At 29.3% G+C, this 18,315-nt stretch overlaps 1 protein-coding gene across 5 annotated transcripts in view; it reads left to right on the plus strand.

Moving 5' to 3' along the window:
* Positions 1 to 18,315, plus strand: part of dac (dachshund family transcription factor) — an 85,840-nt gene that overhangs the window by 34,272 nt on the left and 33,253 nt on the right. For 3 of the 5 annotated variants that reach the window (XM_075296508.1, XM_075296507.1, XM_075296503.1), the window contains exon 4: positions 16,871 to 17,028. In XM_075296508.1, coding sequence (XP_075152623.1) covers positions 16,871 to 17,028 — 158 coding nt within the window. The remainder of the gene's footprint in view (positions 1 to 16,870; positions 17,029 to 18,315) is intronic. The other 2 variants (XM_075296505.1, XM_075296506.1) reach the window with 2 other exon arrangements.

An 18,315-nucleotide genomic window follows, 5' to 3' on the forward strand; every position in this document is an offset into this window, starting at 1 on the left:
CCTTTCATCCAGTTTGTAAACAAAGGCACTATGCACAAGGCCATATAGCTCTTACTGTTATCAATGCAAAATTATCACCCAACCCATACAAACAAATCTATTTATGACCACATTGTTGAGCACACAGAAAGCTGATTTAAACAAACTTTATTTGAAGAAAACAAACCACTTTAGTCGGTCCCTTCTTATAAACTATGTAGCAATTATTATTTTATATATATTGCACAGTCTTCAGTGGAACTTTGTACGCAATCAATGGTGGAGGGTGCATAAGATTCAGCCTGGCCGAACTTTCGACCGTATATGCTTGATGGACCCGTGATATCTTCTCCAAATCCCTACTGTCTCAGCTATCTCGCACGTCTTCAAAATTCACATTAATACCCATTTCTCCACTAAACCAAATAAGGTCAAATCAGAAGCTAAAAACCTATTATGTTAATCTTCTTCAAACATTTCTTTAGTTTTATCTCTCATTTTAATACAAATGTTTATGTAGTTACTGACGCTCATTTGCCCACTTTAAAAAAGAATTAAGCACCTTTAAAATCTAATTTTTCGGTAAGGGATTTATGTTGTCATCATTTAGAATCTCTTCTAAGAATATACACAAATAAACATATAACCTTCCTATCTATATGGCATCATACGTATGCACAGATATGCATTTAGAACTATCAACAGAATCTATTTGCTTTGAACAAATAGAATATTTTATAGAAGAAATAAAAAAATTGGAGCGCCACCATTAAGCATCACCGGTAGCAGAAAAGCGAGTAAATCTTTTTTGTTTCTTCAGAAAAGATAAAATAATCGCTTAGCTGAGAACTGAGAATTCGGTAGCATATTTATTTTGAAATTACTTTGAATAATATTGTCTAAAAGATTCATTTAAATTATTTATTCTTAACTTATATTTTCATATGAACACCTATGTCAACAAATAGGTCAGAAAATGTTGAGTACGAGTTTTTTCTTCTTTGCATTTGTTTATTAAGAAAATTAAAATTCTAAATAAACACTATACAAAATAGGTTTATCTTTTTGGAAGGTATTTGTGTTATTTTTTTGGAGTTTCGTATGGGAAAAGAATAATTAGAAAATTTTGCTAGACAAAATTTTTAATGTATTACAGTACATGAAATTAAATTAAATTAAATTTTAATGGCAAAATGCAAATTTTTGTCATAATTGTTTGGTTTATTTGGTTAAGAAATAGGTTTTGTCTTCAAAATATATTTCTATAATAATAAATAAATATTTTTTGTAAATTTAAAATCATAAAAATATTTTTTTGTCATAATAAATATTCTTTATAAATTTTTATTCTGACAAAAAAAAAGTAAAAAAAATAATATTTTGTCATACAAATTTTGTTTTTTCCTGAAAAACAACTACATTTGACTAAAAATATTTTTTGTCTATTATATTTTTTATAATCATAAATAATAATTGTTTGATTTTAAAAATATAATATAGTTTACAAAAATAAGAATACAATTTTGTCATAAATGTTTTTGCCGGAAAAAAATATTTGACTAAAATTATTTTTTTTGTCTTGAAAATAGTTTTTTTTTTAATAATAAATAACTATTCTAGTATTTGTTATAAATTTAATATAATTTATAAAATTAATAATACAAAACAGTTTTGCTTTTGTCTGACAGATGAAGATATTTTAATATGTAATTTATAATTGTAATAACAATATATGTTGGTGGTAAACGTATTTATTTCTGCCAAACAAATTTTATTTGTCGTACTCTAAAATTAAAATAAAAATATTTTTGGTCATAATATTTTTCTATTTATCCATAATAATTTTAATATATAATTTATAAAAGTAAGAATAAAATTTTGGTAAAAACATTTATTTTTGTCATAAAAATGTTTGTTTTTTTCCTGACAAATAAAGATATTTGACTAAAACATAAATTGTTTGCATCCCAATAATTTTAGTATGTAATTTCCCAGCAAAAAAAGCGTCGCCAAAAAAGCAGTGAAAATGTTGTTGTTGGATCCGGAAGTGGGGCAAAATTGGTGCAAAAGCGATGCATTTAACATGGGCTTGTCATAGGACGGGACAACCATTTCAACAGCTGTTGCACTGAATTTGCATCACTTCTTAGGGTGTGATCCGATTTCAGTGTTTTGGATGTGAATTAAAAAATTTTGGTTGTGAATTGAAAAATAAAATTAAAATAAAAATATTTTTGGTCATTAAAATATTTTTCTATTTATCCATAATAATTTTAATATATAATTTATAAAAGTAAGAATAAAATTTTGGTGGTAAAAACATTTATTTTTGTCATAAAAATTTTTGTTTTTTTTCCTGACAAATAAAGATATTTGACTAAAACATAAATTTTTTGTATCCCAGTAATTTTAGTATGTAATTTCCCAGCAAAAAAAGCGTCGCCAAAAAAGCAGTGAAAATTTTGTTATTGGATCGGGAAGTGGGGCAAAATTGGTGCAAAAGCGATGAATTTAACATGGGCTTGTCATAGGACGGATGTCCACCATTTTAACAGCTGTTGCACTGAATTTGCATCACTTCTTAAGGTGTGATACGATTTCAGTGTTTTGGATGTGAATTAAAAAATTTTGTGACATTTTATAATTAAATAATTTATTTAATTATTTATGATTTTCAACGCTTGTCAGAAACGCTTGACTAAAAAAAATTACAAAAATTTGCAAAATTTTTCTTGAATGTAGCATATATTGCATTTTTTTCGACAAATAATTTTGTACCATTTTATTAACTCTTACTCAGTTTTTAACTTATTTGAAACAAAAAAAGTTAAAACTACCCATTAAAAATATAAAAAAGTCGAGTTATAAAAAATTGCTTTAAAAGAACTTCCTCTGTAGTTAAACTAAAGAACATCTTTAGGAGGGCATTTTTGGAAGTGCTTTTAAAGTTGTTCCTTTAGAAGAACTTCCATTTTTTTGCTGGGTTGTAATAGTAAGAATAACATATTGATGTTAAAAGTATTTTTTTTTTTGCCATACACATTTTATATTACGACAAATAAATATATTTAGCTAAAAAATATTGTTTGGTCTTGGAAATATTTTTCTATTTATCCATAAAAAATTGTTGGTCATTAAAATATTTTTCTATTTATCCATAATAATTTTAATATATAATTTATAAGAGTAAGATTCAAATTTTGGTGGTAAAAACATTTAAGTCATAAACAAATTTGTTTTTGCCTGACAAAAAAAAAAACTATTTTTTTCTTGAATACAATTTTAATATATAATTTATAATAGTAATTAAGAAAATTTTTGAATTTCTTTGACAAATAAATATATTTGACTAAAATATAGGTTTTTTTCTTGAAAATATTTTTTTTTTATTTATCCCCAATAATTTATAAAAGTAAAAATAAAATTTTGGTTATAAAACCGCTTATTTTTGTTATAAAAACATTTGTTTTTTCCGGACTAATAAAGATATTTGATAAAAAAATATTTTTTGCTTTGAAAATAGTTTTATATTTATCCACAATAATTTTAATACATAAGGTTGATTAAACTTTTTTATGACATATCAATATATATTTAGCTAAAAAATATTTTTTTTATACCCTCCACCATACGATGGGGGGTATATTAACTTTGTCATTCCGTTTGTAACACATCGAAATATTGCTCTAAGACCCCATAAAGTGAAATTCTGAGTCGATCTAAACATGTCCGTCTGTTGAAATCACGCTAACTTCCGAATGAAACAAGCTATCGACTTAAAACTTGGCACAAGTAGTTGTTATTGATGTAGGTCGGATGGTATTGCAAATGGGCCATATCGGACCACTTTTACGTATAGCCCCCATATAAACCGACGCTCAGATTTGGCTTGCGGAGCCTCTTGGAGGAGCAAAATTTATCCAGTCCGGTTGAAATTTGGTACATGGTGTTACTATATGGTCTCTCACAACCATGCAAAAATTGGTCCAAATCGGTCTATAATTATATATAGCCCCCATATAAACCGATCCCCCGATTTGGCTTGCGGAGCCACTAACAGAAGCAAATTTTATCCGATTCGGTTGAAATTTGGTACGTGGTGTCAGTATATGGTATCTGACAACCATGCAGGTTGTCAGATACCATATACCATATCGGTGCATAATTATATGTAGCCCCCATATAAACCGATCCCCAGATTTGACCTCCGGAGCCCCTTGGAAGAGCAAAATTCATCTGATCCGGTTAAAATTTGATACGTCGTGAAATTTGGTACACTGGTACATATCGGTCTATAGTTATATATAGCCGATTCCCAAAAATAATCTACCAAAATTTTATTACTATACAAAATTTTGTCAAGATTTTATTTCTATAGAAAATTTTGTCAAAATTTTATTTCTATAGAAAATTTTGTCCAAATTTTATATCTATAGAAAATTTTATCAAAATTTTATTTCCATAGCAAATTTTGTCAAACTGAATTATTTACGTATTTAATCGGCCTTTTTTGTTTAATATATACCCCGTATGGACTAACTTACAATTGAGAACACGGAGCTAAGAAGATTTAAGATACCTTGCCATCGGCATGTGTTACCGCAACCCATGTAATTCGATTGTGGATGACAGTCTTTAGTAGAAGTTTCTATGCAATCCATGGTGGAGGGAACATAAGATTCGTCCTGGCCGAACTTACGGCCGTATATATCTGTTTTTTTCATTCGTTTTGTTTTTTTATTGTTGGGTTTTTTCTTTTAATCAAAAAAATATTTGTTGTCTTGAAAATATAGTTCTATTTATTCCCAAAAATTTTATTATATAATTTATAATAGTAAGAATAACATTATTTTGATTGAACACTTGCAACACTCATTGATCAGAGAGAAGTTCTCCATTTCATGACTTACTAAGTTCGTCTGAGATACGCAAAGGCGTCATTTGATGAACTATTTTCTAAAATCTCAAGACTTTTTTCAATGCAGTATTTATTTGTATACCATTGCCATATCAGTTAATATCCTCTCAGCTGTCAACATTATCGTTGTTTGCAACTACTTCTTATTTCTTTCTTTCTTTATTTTTATTTACTTCTTCTTCTAAGGAGTACAAAAGAATGGTTGTAGTAACATGCCAGAGGCCCAGTGCCATTATCCGTAATATTATCGTAATATGTACGTTTAGACCATGATCAATACTTAATGTTGACAACTGGAATGTAACTCGGATTCACGTTATTACTTGTATTTTTTATTGTATAGTAACTCAGTCTTTGAATGTCTTCATTGAATCCTACGAATTTGTGTCTGCAGGACTATTTCTTTTATGCTATAACCAAGAAAAGATTGACGTGTTTTGTATTTTTTTTTCAAATTAATTTGTTTTTGTAGTATGAACAATTTTTTATGTTATATTTTTATATACTATATATATAAAAAAATAAAATAATATATAGTATTTTTTAAAATTTTTTATTATATTTTTTTATACATTTCCTATTCCTAATACAAATACATAACAACCACAGCGACAATTTGCATAATTTAAAACTATTAACTCCTCCCCTTAGATGCTTAATAGACTACAATAAAATAAAATAAAAAAAAACGACCCAATTGCTTTCTAGTACCTCCTTCTTATGCCTGCCGCCATTAAATAGCTTAAACACAATATTATTTCTTTAGGTGTAGAACTAACAACTGTATTGCAGTATAATCTAAACCTATTAGAGAGCTTCTGTTTAAGGTGACTGTGACTGGGTATTTGGTGAGAGCGTTTATTATAATAGTAATTGCACAATGCCTTTGGGCATTTAATTACATTTTTAAATATATATAAACATTATTTTTATGGCTACCAAAGCTACTTGTATTTTGTTTTTTTTTTTTTGTAACCATAAATTTGTTATCGATTTTGTATTTGTTTGTCTTTCTATGGATTGTCGTAGTTGGTTGCTATTGCCTATTCAAATGAATTATGATGGTGGTCTAGTCAAAAAATACTTCAAACACCAAACACAAATTTAGCAATTCGTTATAATTCGAATGTTTTGCTTTAATGTCAAAACATTAAATTTTGATGAAAATTTTGATAAAAAATTTTTTTTGGCATTTCAGAAATTATTTGAAATTGTGATTGATGAAAATACATGTTAAAAATAATTTTTGAATTTTTTTGCCAAAAAAACATTAAATTATATAAAAAATAATAACTAGATATAAAAAATAATAACTACAAAAATATTTTGTGCTTTATTTTTACTTGAAATAAATTGTTCTATTATAAAAATATGAATGAACCTACCATAAATTATGTTATAAATACCAAAATCTGATATAATATAAAATAGTAGAATAAATTACAGAGGGGAACAGTGATTAAGAACTTAATATTGTTTTTTTTAAGGTTATTTGAGACACTGAATCCAAATTTGCACTTGGTTTTTATTCTATCAGCTCGACTTTTCGAGATATCCGTTATGTTCAAAATTAAGACACTTCCGCTACATATATTGGAATATTTTGAAAACGGTTCACCATATTAAATAAAACAAGTATATACGGCCGTAAGTTCGGCCAGGCCGAATCTTATATACCCTCCACCATGGATTGCGTAGAAACTTCTACGAAAGACTCATCCACAAATTTCAACTCACATAGTTGTTAAATATCATATGCTACCACCACGTACCAAATTTCAACCAGATCGGATGAATTTTGCTTCTCCAAAAGGCACCGGAAGTCAAATCTGGGGATCGGTTTATTTGGGAGCTATATATTATTATGGACTGATAGGAACCAATTCCTGCATGGTTGTTGGATACCCTATACTAACATCACGTACCAAATTTCAACCGAATGGGAAGAATTTTGCTTTTCCAAGGTGCTCCGGAGGTCAAATCTGGGGATCGGTCTATAACATCACGTAACATCACGTACCAAATTTCAACTGAATCAGATGAATTTTGGTCTTCTAAGAGGCTCCGGAGGTCAAATCTGGTGATCGGTTTATATGGGGGCTATATATAATTATGGACCGATATGGACCAATTTTTGCATGGTTGTTAGAGACCATATACTAACACCATGTACCAAATTTCAGCCGGATCGGATGAAATTTGCTTCTCTTAGAGGCTCCGCAAGCCCAATCGGGAGATCGGTTAATATGGGAGCTATATATAATTATGGACCGATATGGACCAATTTTTGCATGGTTGTTAGAGACCATATACCAACATTATGTACCAAATTTCAGCCGGATCGGATGAAATTTGCTTCTCTTAGAGGCCTCGCAAGCCTAATTTGGGGGTCCGTTTATATGGGGGCTATATATAATTATGGACCGATATGGACCAATTTTTGCATGATTGTTAGAGACCATATACTAACACCGTGTACCAAATTTCAGCCGGATCGGATGACATTTGCTTCTCTTTTAGGCTCCGCAAGCCAAATCTGGGGATCGGTTTATATGGGGGCTATATATAATTATGGACCGATGTGGACCAATTTTTGCATGGTGTTTAGAGACCATATACCAACACCATATACCAAATTTCAGCCAGATCGGATGAAATATGCTTCTGTTAGAGGCTCCACAAGCCAAATCTGAGGGTCCCTTTATATGGGGGCTATACGTAAAAGTGGACCGATATGGCCCATTTTCAATACCATCTGACCTACATCGATAACAACTACTTGTGCCAAGTTTCAAGTCGATAGCTTGTTTCGTTCGGAAGTCAGCGTGATTTCAACAGACGGACGGACGGACCCACGGACATGCTCAGATCGACTCAGAATTTCAAAAAAAATTTTGTCCTATAAAAATTCCTAAAAACTCAAAATGGGACAAATATCACAGTTTTGGTCATGAAAAAGTTATTTAAATATATTTCGAATAAAATGAGATTTATTTCAACTTTTGATTTTGTTCACGATTTACTGAATTGTTATAAATCGATTTTCGTACAAATTAAACAAAAATTGTGCACCGATTGTAATGAAATAAAGCTCATTTTATTCGAAATATATTTAACCCCTTTTGATTTTTTAGGATTTTTGATAGAACAAAAAAATTTTTTTTTGTTAAAGATTTCCATTTTTTTTCAAAACTTGAACGATATCTCTAAAACTGCTTGGAAAACAATGTAAACATAGCTTAAAGAAAATATTGTTAGAGATTTGCTGATATTTTTTTAATTTAATATGTTGAACCATTTTCAAGTTATTCCAAGTGCAGATTTGGATTCAGCGACCTAAAATTACTACAAATTTACTATAAATTTAAAATCAACACAAAAAAGTTCAATTTTGTTCCCCTATGTTATGTAAAAACATATTATTTAAATATAGTATGTGCCAAGAAAAGCTATCGTGATTGCATTTCCGGAAATAATATTTAATAATACTTCTACTAAATGTTATTTATTTTTATTTTAGATTATGTTTTGTTTTCTTTTTAACACAAATGTTCCTTTTTCCTTAAAAACACAGTGTGAACTTTTAATTTTTTCTCTTTTTTAATGCAGAAAAATTTTTAAATTTTTATTTTGTACTACAAAGAAAACAAAATATCACAAACATTTGTCCAATTGAATTTTTTTTGATAATATTTGCAAAAAAAAAAAAACTCGATTCTATGTCAATTGTCATACCGTCCATTTTATCAACCCATTGTTCTAAGGCGTTTGTAATCTAACGCATATGCTTTAAAATCTATGATAAGCAATTGTGATAAAAAAAATATCACCTTGGTATTCCAAAAATCGTGTTAACTCTAATTCAACCACAATGTTAGGATATTGAACTTATACACTCGAGCCATAATAACTCCAATACATTGTATTAAGACAAAACAAAATTATGATATATTTGTTTTAGACAAAAATGTTAAACTTTTCTAAAATCGCAAAAAAAAAATTAAAAAGAAATTATTTATTATTTTTGTGTGTATTTTTAATTAAAAATTAAAAATGAAACGATAAGATTGGTTGATAACATATATCAGCTTGACCTCTTTAACCATTGCAGAAATCTTTGCAACAATTTCACATCAACTGTCACTAAAATGCAATGCATTAAGTGTAAGGATATTCAACTCTCATCTTGAATCACTAGATGATGGGATGATGGTGACAAAAGAATTATACATTGTTGTCACACAAAAACAGTAAACCAAGAAACAAATCGAGCAAAATATTCACAACTCATTGTGTGACATATTTGCAAATTGTCATGTACCAAATATTTGAAAAACCTGATTTTATTCTTCTCTTGCTCGAAAAATATGTTTATGCATTTGAGAATTGTCTGATTGTAGGTTGTGTTGTGTTTTTTTGTTTAATTTAAATATTTATATATTTTTTTCCAGAGGATATTAATCTTTATGTTATATAGTACTGCCTATTCCCCTCTCGGTACCATTTTTAAATAAATATTTTCACTTTACTTACTTTTTTAAATGAGAAAACAGGTATTTATTTAACAAATAACAACAACATTTCATATGGTAAAATTTGTTACAAATGCCTCCTTATTATTGTCTGTAGATTTTGTGATAAAAAATTTACGCACAATTACATGTCAAGCATTTTATTTATTTTTCTTGAGATAATGTAGAGATGAAATTATTTTTAATATTAATATTTAAACATTAGATTTTTTGTTTTCAGTCATACTCTAAGGCATTTACGTAGTTGGTTTGTAATTATCATAGGTTTAATGTTTGTAGAAGAGAAATAAACAAATGAAAATGAAAATGTAATGAAAGTGCAAGTGAATGAACCATGAGCAATGACTAATTGCAAAAAAAAATATTTTTTTTTTGTTATTCAAAAGAGGCAGATATATTTGTAATAGGTTATAAATTCCATGAATACAGAATCCACAAAGGGGACAAACAGAAAATGGGCAAACTTTATGACTATTCTCGAACATGTTATTTTTCTGAAGAAAATTTTAGATCATAAAGCCTAGACCTATGTTAGGTTGGGTTACCAAGATTTAGGTTAGGTTAGGTGGCAGTCCGATGTATCAGGCTCACTTAGACTATTCAGTCCATTGTGATACCACATTGGTGAACTTCTCTCTTATCACTGAGTGCTGCCCGATTCCATGTTAAGCTCAATGATAAAAGAACCTCCTTTTTATAGCCGAGTCCGAACGGTGTTCCACATTGCAGTGAAACCACTTAGAGAAGTTTTGAAACCCTCAGAAATGTCACCAGTATTACTGAGGTGGGATAATCCACCGTTGAAAAACTTTTTGGTGTTCGGTCGAAGCAGGAATCGAACCCACGACCTTGTATATGCAAGGCGGGCATGCTAACCATTGCACCACGGCGGCTACCCAGAGTTGTTTTATAATTCAATCACAAAATTTATTGATCCATTTAATTTTTTAAAGAAATTTTTTTAAACTCGAAAGTGACAGTATAAATCACAGAATTAATAAGAAATAAATAGACTTGAATAGAAAATTAATTGATTTCTTCGGCAATTTCAATATATAAATAAACGGTCCAATTAAAAACAGCATTGATTTTGCATGGTTGTTAGAGACCATATACTAACACCATGTACCAAATTTCAGCCGGATCGGATGAAATTTGCTTCTCTTAGAGGCTCCGCAAGCCCAATCGGGAGATCGGTTAATATGGGAGCTATATATAATTATGGACCGATATGGACCAATTTTTGCATGGTTGTTAGAGACCATATACCAACATTATGTACCAAATTTCAGCCGGATCGGATGAAATTTGCTTCTCTTAGAGGCCTCGCAAGCCTAATTTGGGGGTCCGTTTATATGGGGGCTATATATAATTATGGACCGATATGGACCAATTTTTGCATGATTGTTAGAGACCATATACTAACACCGTGTACCAAATTTCAGCCGGATCGGATGACATTTGCTTCTCTTTTAGGCTCCGCAAGCCAAATCTGGGGATCGGTTTATATGGGGGCTATATATAATTATGGACCGATGTGGACCAATTTTTGCATGGTGTTTAGAGACCATATACCAACACCATATACCAAATTTCAGCCAGATCGGATGAAATATGCTTCTGTTAGAGGCTCCACAAGCCAAATCTGAGGGTCCCTTTATATGGGGGCTATACGTAAAAGTGGACCGATATGGCCCATTTTCAATACCATCTGACCTACATCGATAACAACTACTTGTGCCAAGTTTCAAGTCGATAGCTTGTTTCGTTCGGAAGTCAGCGTGATTTCAACAGACGGACGGACGGACCCACGGACATGCTCAGATCGACTCAGAATTTCAAAAAAAATTTTGTCCTATAAAAATTCCTAAAAACTCAAAATGGGACAAATATCACAGTTTTGGTCATGAAAAAGTTATTTAAATATATTTCGAATAAAATGAGATTTATTTCAACTTTTGATTTTGTTCACGATTTACTGAATTGTTATAAATCGATTTTCGTACAAATTAAACAAAAATTGTGCACCGATTGTAATGAAATAAAGCTCATTTTATTCGAAATATATTTAACCCATTTTGATTTTTTAGGATTTTTGATAGAACAAAAAAATTTTTTTTTTGTTAAAGATTTCCATTTTTTTTCAAAACTTGAACGATATCTCTAAAACTGTTTGGAAAACAATGTAAACATAGCTTAAAGAAAATATTGTTAGAGATTTGCTGATATTTTTTTAATTTAATATGTTGAACCATTTTCAAGTTATTCCAAGTGCAGATTTGGATTCAGCGACCTAAAATTACAACAAATTTACTATAAATTTAAAATCAACACAAAAAAGTTAAATTTTGTTCCTCTATGTTATGTAAAAACATATTATTTAAATATAGTATGTGCCAAGAAAAGCTATCGTGATTGCATTTCCGGAAATAATATTTAATAATACTTCTACTAAATGTTATTTATTTTTATTTTAGATTATGTTTTGTTTTCTTTTTAGAAAACACAGTGTGAACTTTTAATTTTTTCTCTTTTTTTAACGAAGAAAAATTTTTAAATTTTTATTTTGTACTACAAAGAAAACAAGATATCACAAACATTTGGCCAATTGGAAAAAAAAATTTTTTTTTGATAATAGTTGCAAAAAAAAAAAAGAAACTCGATTCTATGTCAATTGTCATACCGTCCATTTTATCAACCCATTGTTCTAAGGCGTTTGTAATCTAACGCATATGCTTTAAAATCTATGATAAGCAATTGTGATAAAAAAAATATCACCTTGGTATTCCAAAAATCGTGTTAACTCTAATTCAACCACAATGTTAGGATATTGAACTTATACACTCGAGCCATAATAACTCCAATACATTGTATTAAGACAAAACAAAATTATGATATATTTGTTTTAGACAAAAATGTTAAACTTTTCTAAAATCGCAAAAAAAAAAATTAAAAAGAAATTATTTATTATTTTTGTGTGTATTTTTAATTAAAAATTAAAAATGAAACGATAAGATTGGTTGATAACATATATCAGCTTGACCTCTTTAACCATTGCAGAAATCTTTGCAACAACTTCACATCAACTGTCACTAAAATGCAATGCATGAAGTGTAAGGATATTCAACTTTCATCTTGAATCACTAGATGATGGGATGATGGTGACAAAAGAATTATACATTGTTGTCACACAAAAACAGAAAACCAAGAAACAAATCGAGCAAAATATTCACAACTCATTGTATGACATATTTGCAAATTGTCATGTACCAAATATTTGAAAAACCTGATTTTATTCTTCTCTTGCTCGAAAAATATGTTTATGCATTTGAGAATTGTCTGATTGTAGGTTGTGTTGTGTTTTTTTGTTTAATTTAAATATTTATATATTTTTTTCCAGAGGATATTAATCTTTATGTTATATAGTACTGCCTATTCCCCTCTTGGTACCATTTTTAAATAAATATTTTCACTTTACTTACTTTTTTAAATGAGAAAACAGGTATTTATTTAACAAATAACAACAACATTTCATATGGTAAAATTTGTTACAAATGCCTCCTTATTATTGTCTGTAGATTTTGTGATAAAAAATTTACGCACAATTACATGTCAAGCATTTTATTTATTTTTCTTGAGATAATGTAGAGATGAAATTATTTTTAATATTAATATTTAAACATTAGATTTTTTGTTTTCAGTCATACTCTAAGGCATTTACGTAGTTGGTTTGTAATTATCATAGGTTTAATGTTTGTAGAAGAGAAATAAACAAATGAAAATGAAAATGTAATGAAAGTGCAAGTGAATGAACCATGAGCAATGACTAATTGCAAAAAAAAATATTTTTTTTTTTTGTTATTCAAAAGAGGCAGATATATTTGTAATAGGTTATAAATTCCATGAATACAGAATCCACAAAGGGGACAAACAGAAAATGGGCAAACTTTATGACTATTCTCGAACATGTTATTTTTCTGAAGAAAATTTTAGATCATAAAGCCTAGACCTATGTTAGGTTGGGTTACCAAGATTTAGGTTAGGTTAGGTGGCAGTCCGATGTATCAGGCTCACTTAGACTATTCAGTCCATTGTGATACCACATTGGTGAACTTCTCTCTTATCACTGAGTGCTGCCCGATTCCATGTTAAGCTCAATGATAAAAGAACCTCCTTTTTATAGCCGAGTCCGAACGGTGTTCCACATTGCAGTGAAACCACTTAGAGAAGTTTTGAAACCCTCAGAAATGTCACCAGTATTACTGAGGTGGGATAATCCACCGTTGAAAAACTTTTTGGTGTTCGGTCGAAGCAGGAATCGAACCCACGACCTTGTATATGCAAGGCGGGCATGCAAACCATTGCACCACGGCGGCTACCCAGAGTTGTTTTATAATTCAATCACAAAATGTATTTATCCATTTAATTTTTTAAAGAAATTTTTTTTTAACTCGAAAGTGACAGTATAAATCACAGACTTAATAAGAAATAAATAGACTTGAATAGAAAATTAATTGATTTCTTCGGCAATTTCAATATATAAATAAACGGTCCAATTAAAAACAGCATTGATTTTGGTCCACAAATTTAATTATTTTTTTAATTGCGGCAATTAATTATTTATTGTATTATTTTTGAATTTATTTCTAATTATTTTTTCTTCAATTTCGAGTTTAGCCGTTAAAATCGTCATTTTTTCACGATTACTTTTCTTTTATAATTCACTTTAAGGAATACAAACTTTGTGAAAATTTGCGTTGGGCTATTCCCCATCAAGTTATAATAAAATTTGCAACAAATATGTATAATTTTATGCCTTTTTTATACCCACCACCATAGAATGGTGACGGGGGTATAATAAGTTTGTAACACATCGAAATATCGATTTCCGACTATGTACAGTATATATATTCCTTATCAGGGAGAAATTCTAAGACGATATAGGCATACATCCCCGTATAAAAACTGTAGTTTTTATCCAATTTGCCTGAAATTGGAAATCTAGAGGTATTTTAGGACCATTAAAAAGTGTACCGAAATTGGTGCCTATCGGTCCATGTTTTGATATAGCCCCCATATGGACCGATTTCTCGATTTTGCTTCTTGGGCGTCTAGAAAGTGTATCCGATTTGCCTGAAATTGGAATCTAGAGGTATTGTAGGACCATAAAGAGGTGTGCCGAAAATGGGGTGTGTCGGTCCATGTTTTGATATAGCCACCATATAGACCGATCTCCCTAGTTTACTTCTTGGTCTTCTAGAATCCGTAATTTTTACCCAATTTGCCTCAAACCGAAAATCTAGAAGTATTCTAGGACCTTAAGGAGGTGTGCCGAAAATGGTGATTATCGGTCGATGTTTTGATATAGCCCCCATATAGGCCGATCTCCCGATTTTACTTCTTGGGCTTCTAGAATCCGTAGTTTTTATCCAATTTGCCTGAAATTAGAAATGTAGAGGTATTCTAGGAAAATAAAGAGATGTGCCGAAAATGGTGATTATCGGACCATGTTTTGATATAGCCGCCATATAGACCGATCTCAAGATTTACTTCTTGAGCTTCTAGAATCCGTAGTTTGTATCCTTCCATGTTTTGTTATAGCCCCCATTTCACCGAACTCCCGATTTAACTCCAAGAGTTTCTATAAAATTTTAGTTTTTATCCGATTTGCCACAAATTGAAAATATATTGGCATTTTAGACCCATAACAAAGTGTATATGATTTAGTTTTATCGGTCCATTTGGTAAGGCCTCCGTATAGACCGATTTCACTTACTGAGGGTATAGAAGGCGCACTGATCTGCTTGGGAATCTGTCATCAAACCCCCCTGAAATTTTCAAAGGAAACTATTATATTTGATTCATGGTGGTGGGTATTTAAGATTCGGCCCGGCCGAACTTACTACTGTGTATACTTGTTTTCTGATTTAGTTTTCACTTTAGCGATTTTAGCGGCTAAACTCGAACTTAATACTCACCTTTAGTTAAAATAATTTTCTTCTATTTTTACAAGATTTTATATTTTCTTATGAATTTTCCGGATATAATTAGAGTTGGATTTTTGTTTGAATTTGCATCAAAATTAAATAAACCAATGAATAGTATGTATATAGACAAATTACTTAAAATCAATAATATTTTTAATGGGAACTATTTTTTCATTTTAATAAAATGTTAATTGAGTTAATTGATATTTTAATTCAATAAAAAATTTTAAATTTATACAATTTTTGTCAAATTAAAGAAATTTCATAAAAAATTAATTTTGTTCTTTAAGAAAATTTCATATTTTAAAGGAATGTTTAAAATACCGTTTAAGCTGGTTTAAGATTTATGTACAATTTACTCCTTTTAGAAAACAGAGTATATTTCGAATTTCGTAAAATTCTTCATTTGTATAAAACTTTATCATTTTTAGCTTATGTCATTAAAGTAAGCAAAATATACTTAAAATAAGGAAAATTTGCTTGTTTTTTGTCTTTTGCTGAGGATGGGTTTATACATATATTTTTAGCGCTATATGGAGTTCAAAATGAATACAATTTAATGAATTTTCTCATTTTAGATACTTATAAAAACAATTTAAGTAAAATTTACTCATTTTGGAAAAATCTGAACTATGTTTTGCTAATTTCGAATATAGTTGTATAAAAGGTTGTTTTTTTTTTGTTTTTTTTTTGTTTATGCCTTCGATCTAAGCAAACTAACGTTGTACACAGAAAATAATATTATAATTTTTGAGCGAACAATAAATTGTTGTAACAGAAATTTTTTAAGTTCAACAATTTTTTTGTTGATATAACAAAATGTTTGTTGATATAACAAAATTGGTTGCTACAGTGACTAAAATCGTAATTGTATTTACAAATTACGTTGTTAGGTCAAATTTAAACATAATTTTAATTGTATTGACAATCAAATTAATTGATATTTTTTTGTGTGTAGTCAGGACAATGTTCTCAGATTTATTGAAACAGAACTAAAATCAACTAATTTTCATGAATTAAAATAAAGTTTAATCGGCTATAGACATTTTCGTTAGCTTTCGAAATTCTGCGAAATTTAAATAAAATTTTAGGATCCTCTACATGGAAGAAAGGCACCCAAAGCTTCCATATAACGTCTCACAAAAAAAAAACGCTCTAAAATTTTTTTATTATTTTTGTTATCATTAATTTCTCACCAATTTTAAAAGTAACGCAAATTCTACATACTCTCCATAATTCTCTATACAAAAACAGGAAAATTATGTGAATTTCTAAACAAAACAAAAAAATAATAATCTATAAAGAAAAGAAAATGTATAATAATGTGTTAATTTTAAAACAAAAAGTCCTTTTTTATGCTTTTGCACATACACTGACGTGGACATTAAAAATATCCAAATATTTGCGTTGCTAATTATCACACATTTATCCTTCAAATGTATTTAACCCAACAGTAACTCTCTGCAATTCCGCAGTTCTAGGCCGGGTAGACCGCCAAAACGTGGACCAGTTGGACTCTCACTACCGCCTACACATCTATCACAGCATCCGCAATTGAAAAAGCATCGCTTGGATAATGGTGAATATCCCTATGAGAATGGGCACATAAGTGGTAAGTAAAATATATTTATTTATTTATTTAGTGCTTCAGATAAAATTTATAAAAATAAAGGTAATGGTATGATCATCAGCTAATAAGTTTTTTAATATTAAAAATAAATATGATAGAAGAAATCAGGAAATTCCTTCTTTATTTACCCCATATAAGTGATAAGGAAAATATTTTTATTTTTTTTAAATTAATTTATTGTTTTAGATAAAGTTATATAAAACTAAGAAATCATTGACTGTTATGGCCATCAGCAAAAGCATTTTTTTATATTAAAAAAATCCTTAAATATGATTGAAGAAAACAGGGAATTCCTCCTTTACTTACCACATATAAGTAGTAAGCAAAAAAAAAAATATGTTTATTTATTTATTGCTTAAGATAATGAAATAAAAGTAAGACAGAATTGGTTATTATAGCCATCAGATAAAAACATTAGTTTTTTAATATTACGAAAAAAAAAAAGAATCTTTTTAATATGATTGAAGAACACAGTGAACTCCTTTTTTTTTCATTTGTAAAATTGGAAATCTTGCATATCATTTGAAATTTAACGCCTATTTGTATGAGAAACAGCCTTGATGCATTTTTGCTTCATGTAATTTCAAATATATGCCGCCATTTGATCAGGTTTCAACAATGCCCCTGGGCTCTTTTATTTAAACCTCATTTACCAGATCACTTTGGTTTCATCTCAAACGAACCGACCGAAAATAGCCACCATGACTTGTCATATTTTCATTGTAGGTATTGAAATTCTTTTTAACTGATGACTTCTTAAGAACTTCAAAAAAAAAAAAAAAAAACGAACCAATAACATCACAAACCAAAAAAAAAACTCGGTATTTACCACTGTGTAATCCCATAATTTGTTGTGTTTTCTTTATTGTTGTGAATGTGAATTGCTTTCACATAATTTTGGTATCTCAATAGAATATCTAAAAAGAATTTCATCAAATCATTGAATACATTAGCGTTAAAAAAAATCGAAGAACAAAAGGACTCAGCTTCATCTACAACGCCAGTACAAAGTACCATCCATCCATCTATCCTCACTGTAGAGTCGTTACCTTGATTTGTCTTCACTCACTCAATGGTATTTCAATAAAAGTAGGCGTTTCTTAAATGTCAGAGTTAAAAATATCGACAACAAATTAACAGAAAACGAAAAATTATTACAAAAAGTAGTATTCAGGAATATTGAGAGTTAAAATAAAAGAATCATACCATATTGAAACGGGGTTTCGCTCAATTTTAATAGAGATTATGTTGTTTATACATTTTATATAA

This window comes from Haematobia irritans, chromosome 2, assembly GCF_050003625.1.
Source record: "Haematobia irritans isolate KBUSLIRL chromosome 2, ASM5000362v1, whole genome shotgun sequence".
NCBI classification, from domain to species: Eukaryota; Metazoa; Arthropoda; class Insecta; order Diptera; family Muscidae; genus Haematobia; species Haematobia irritans.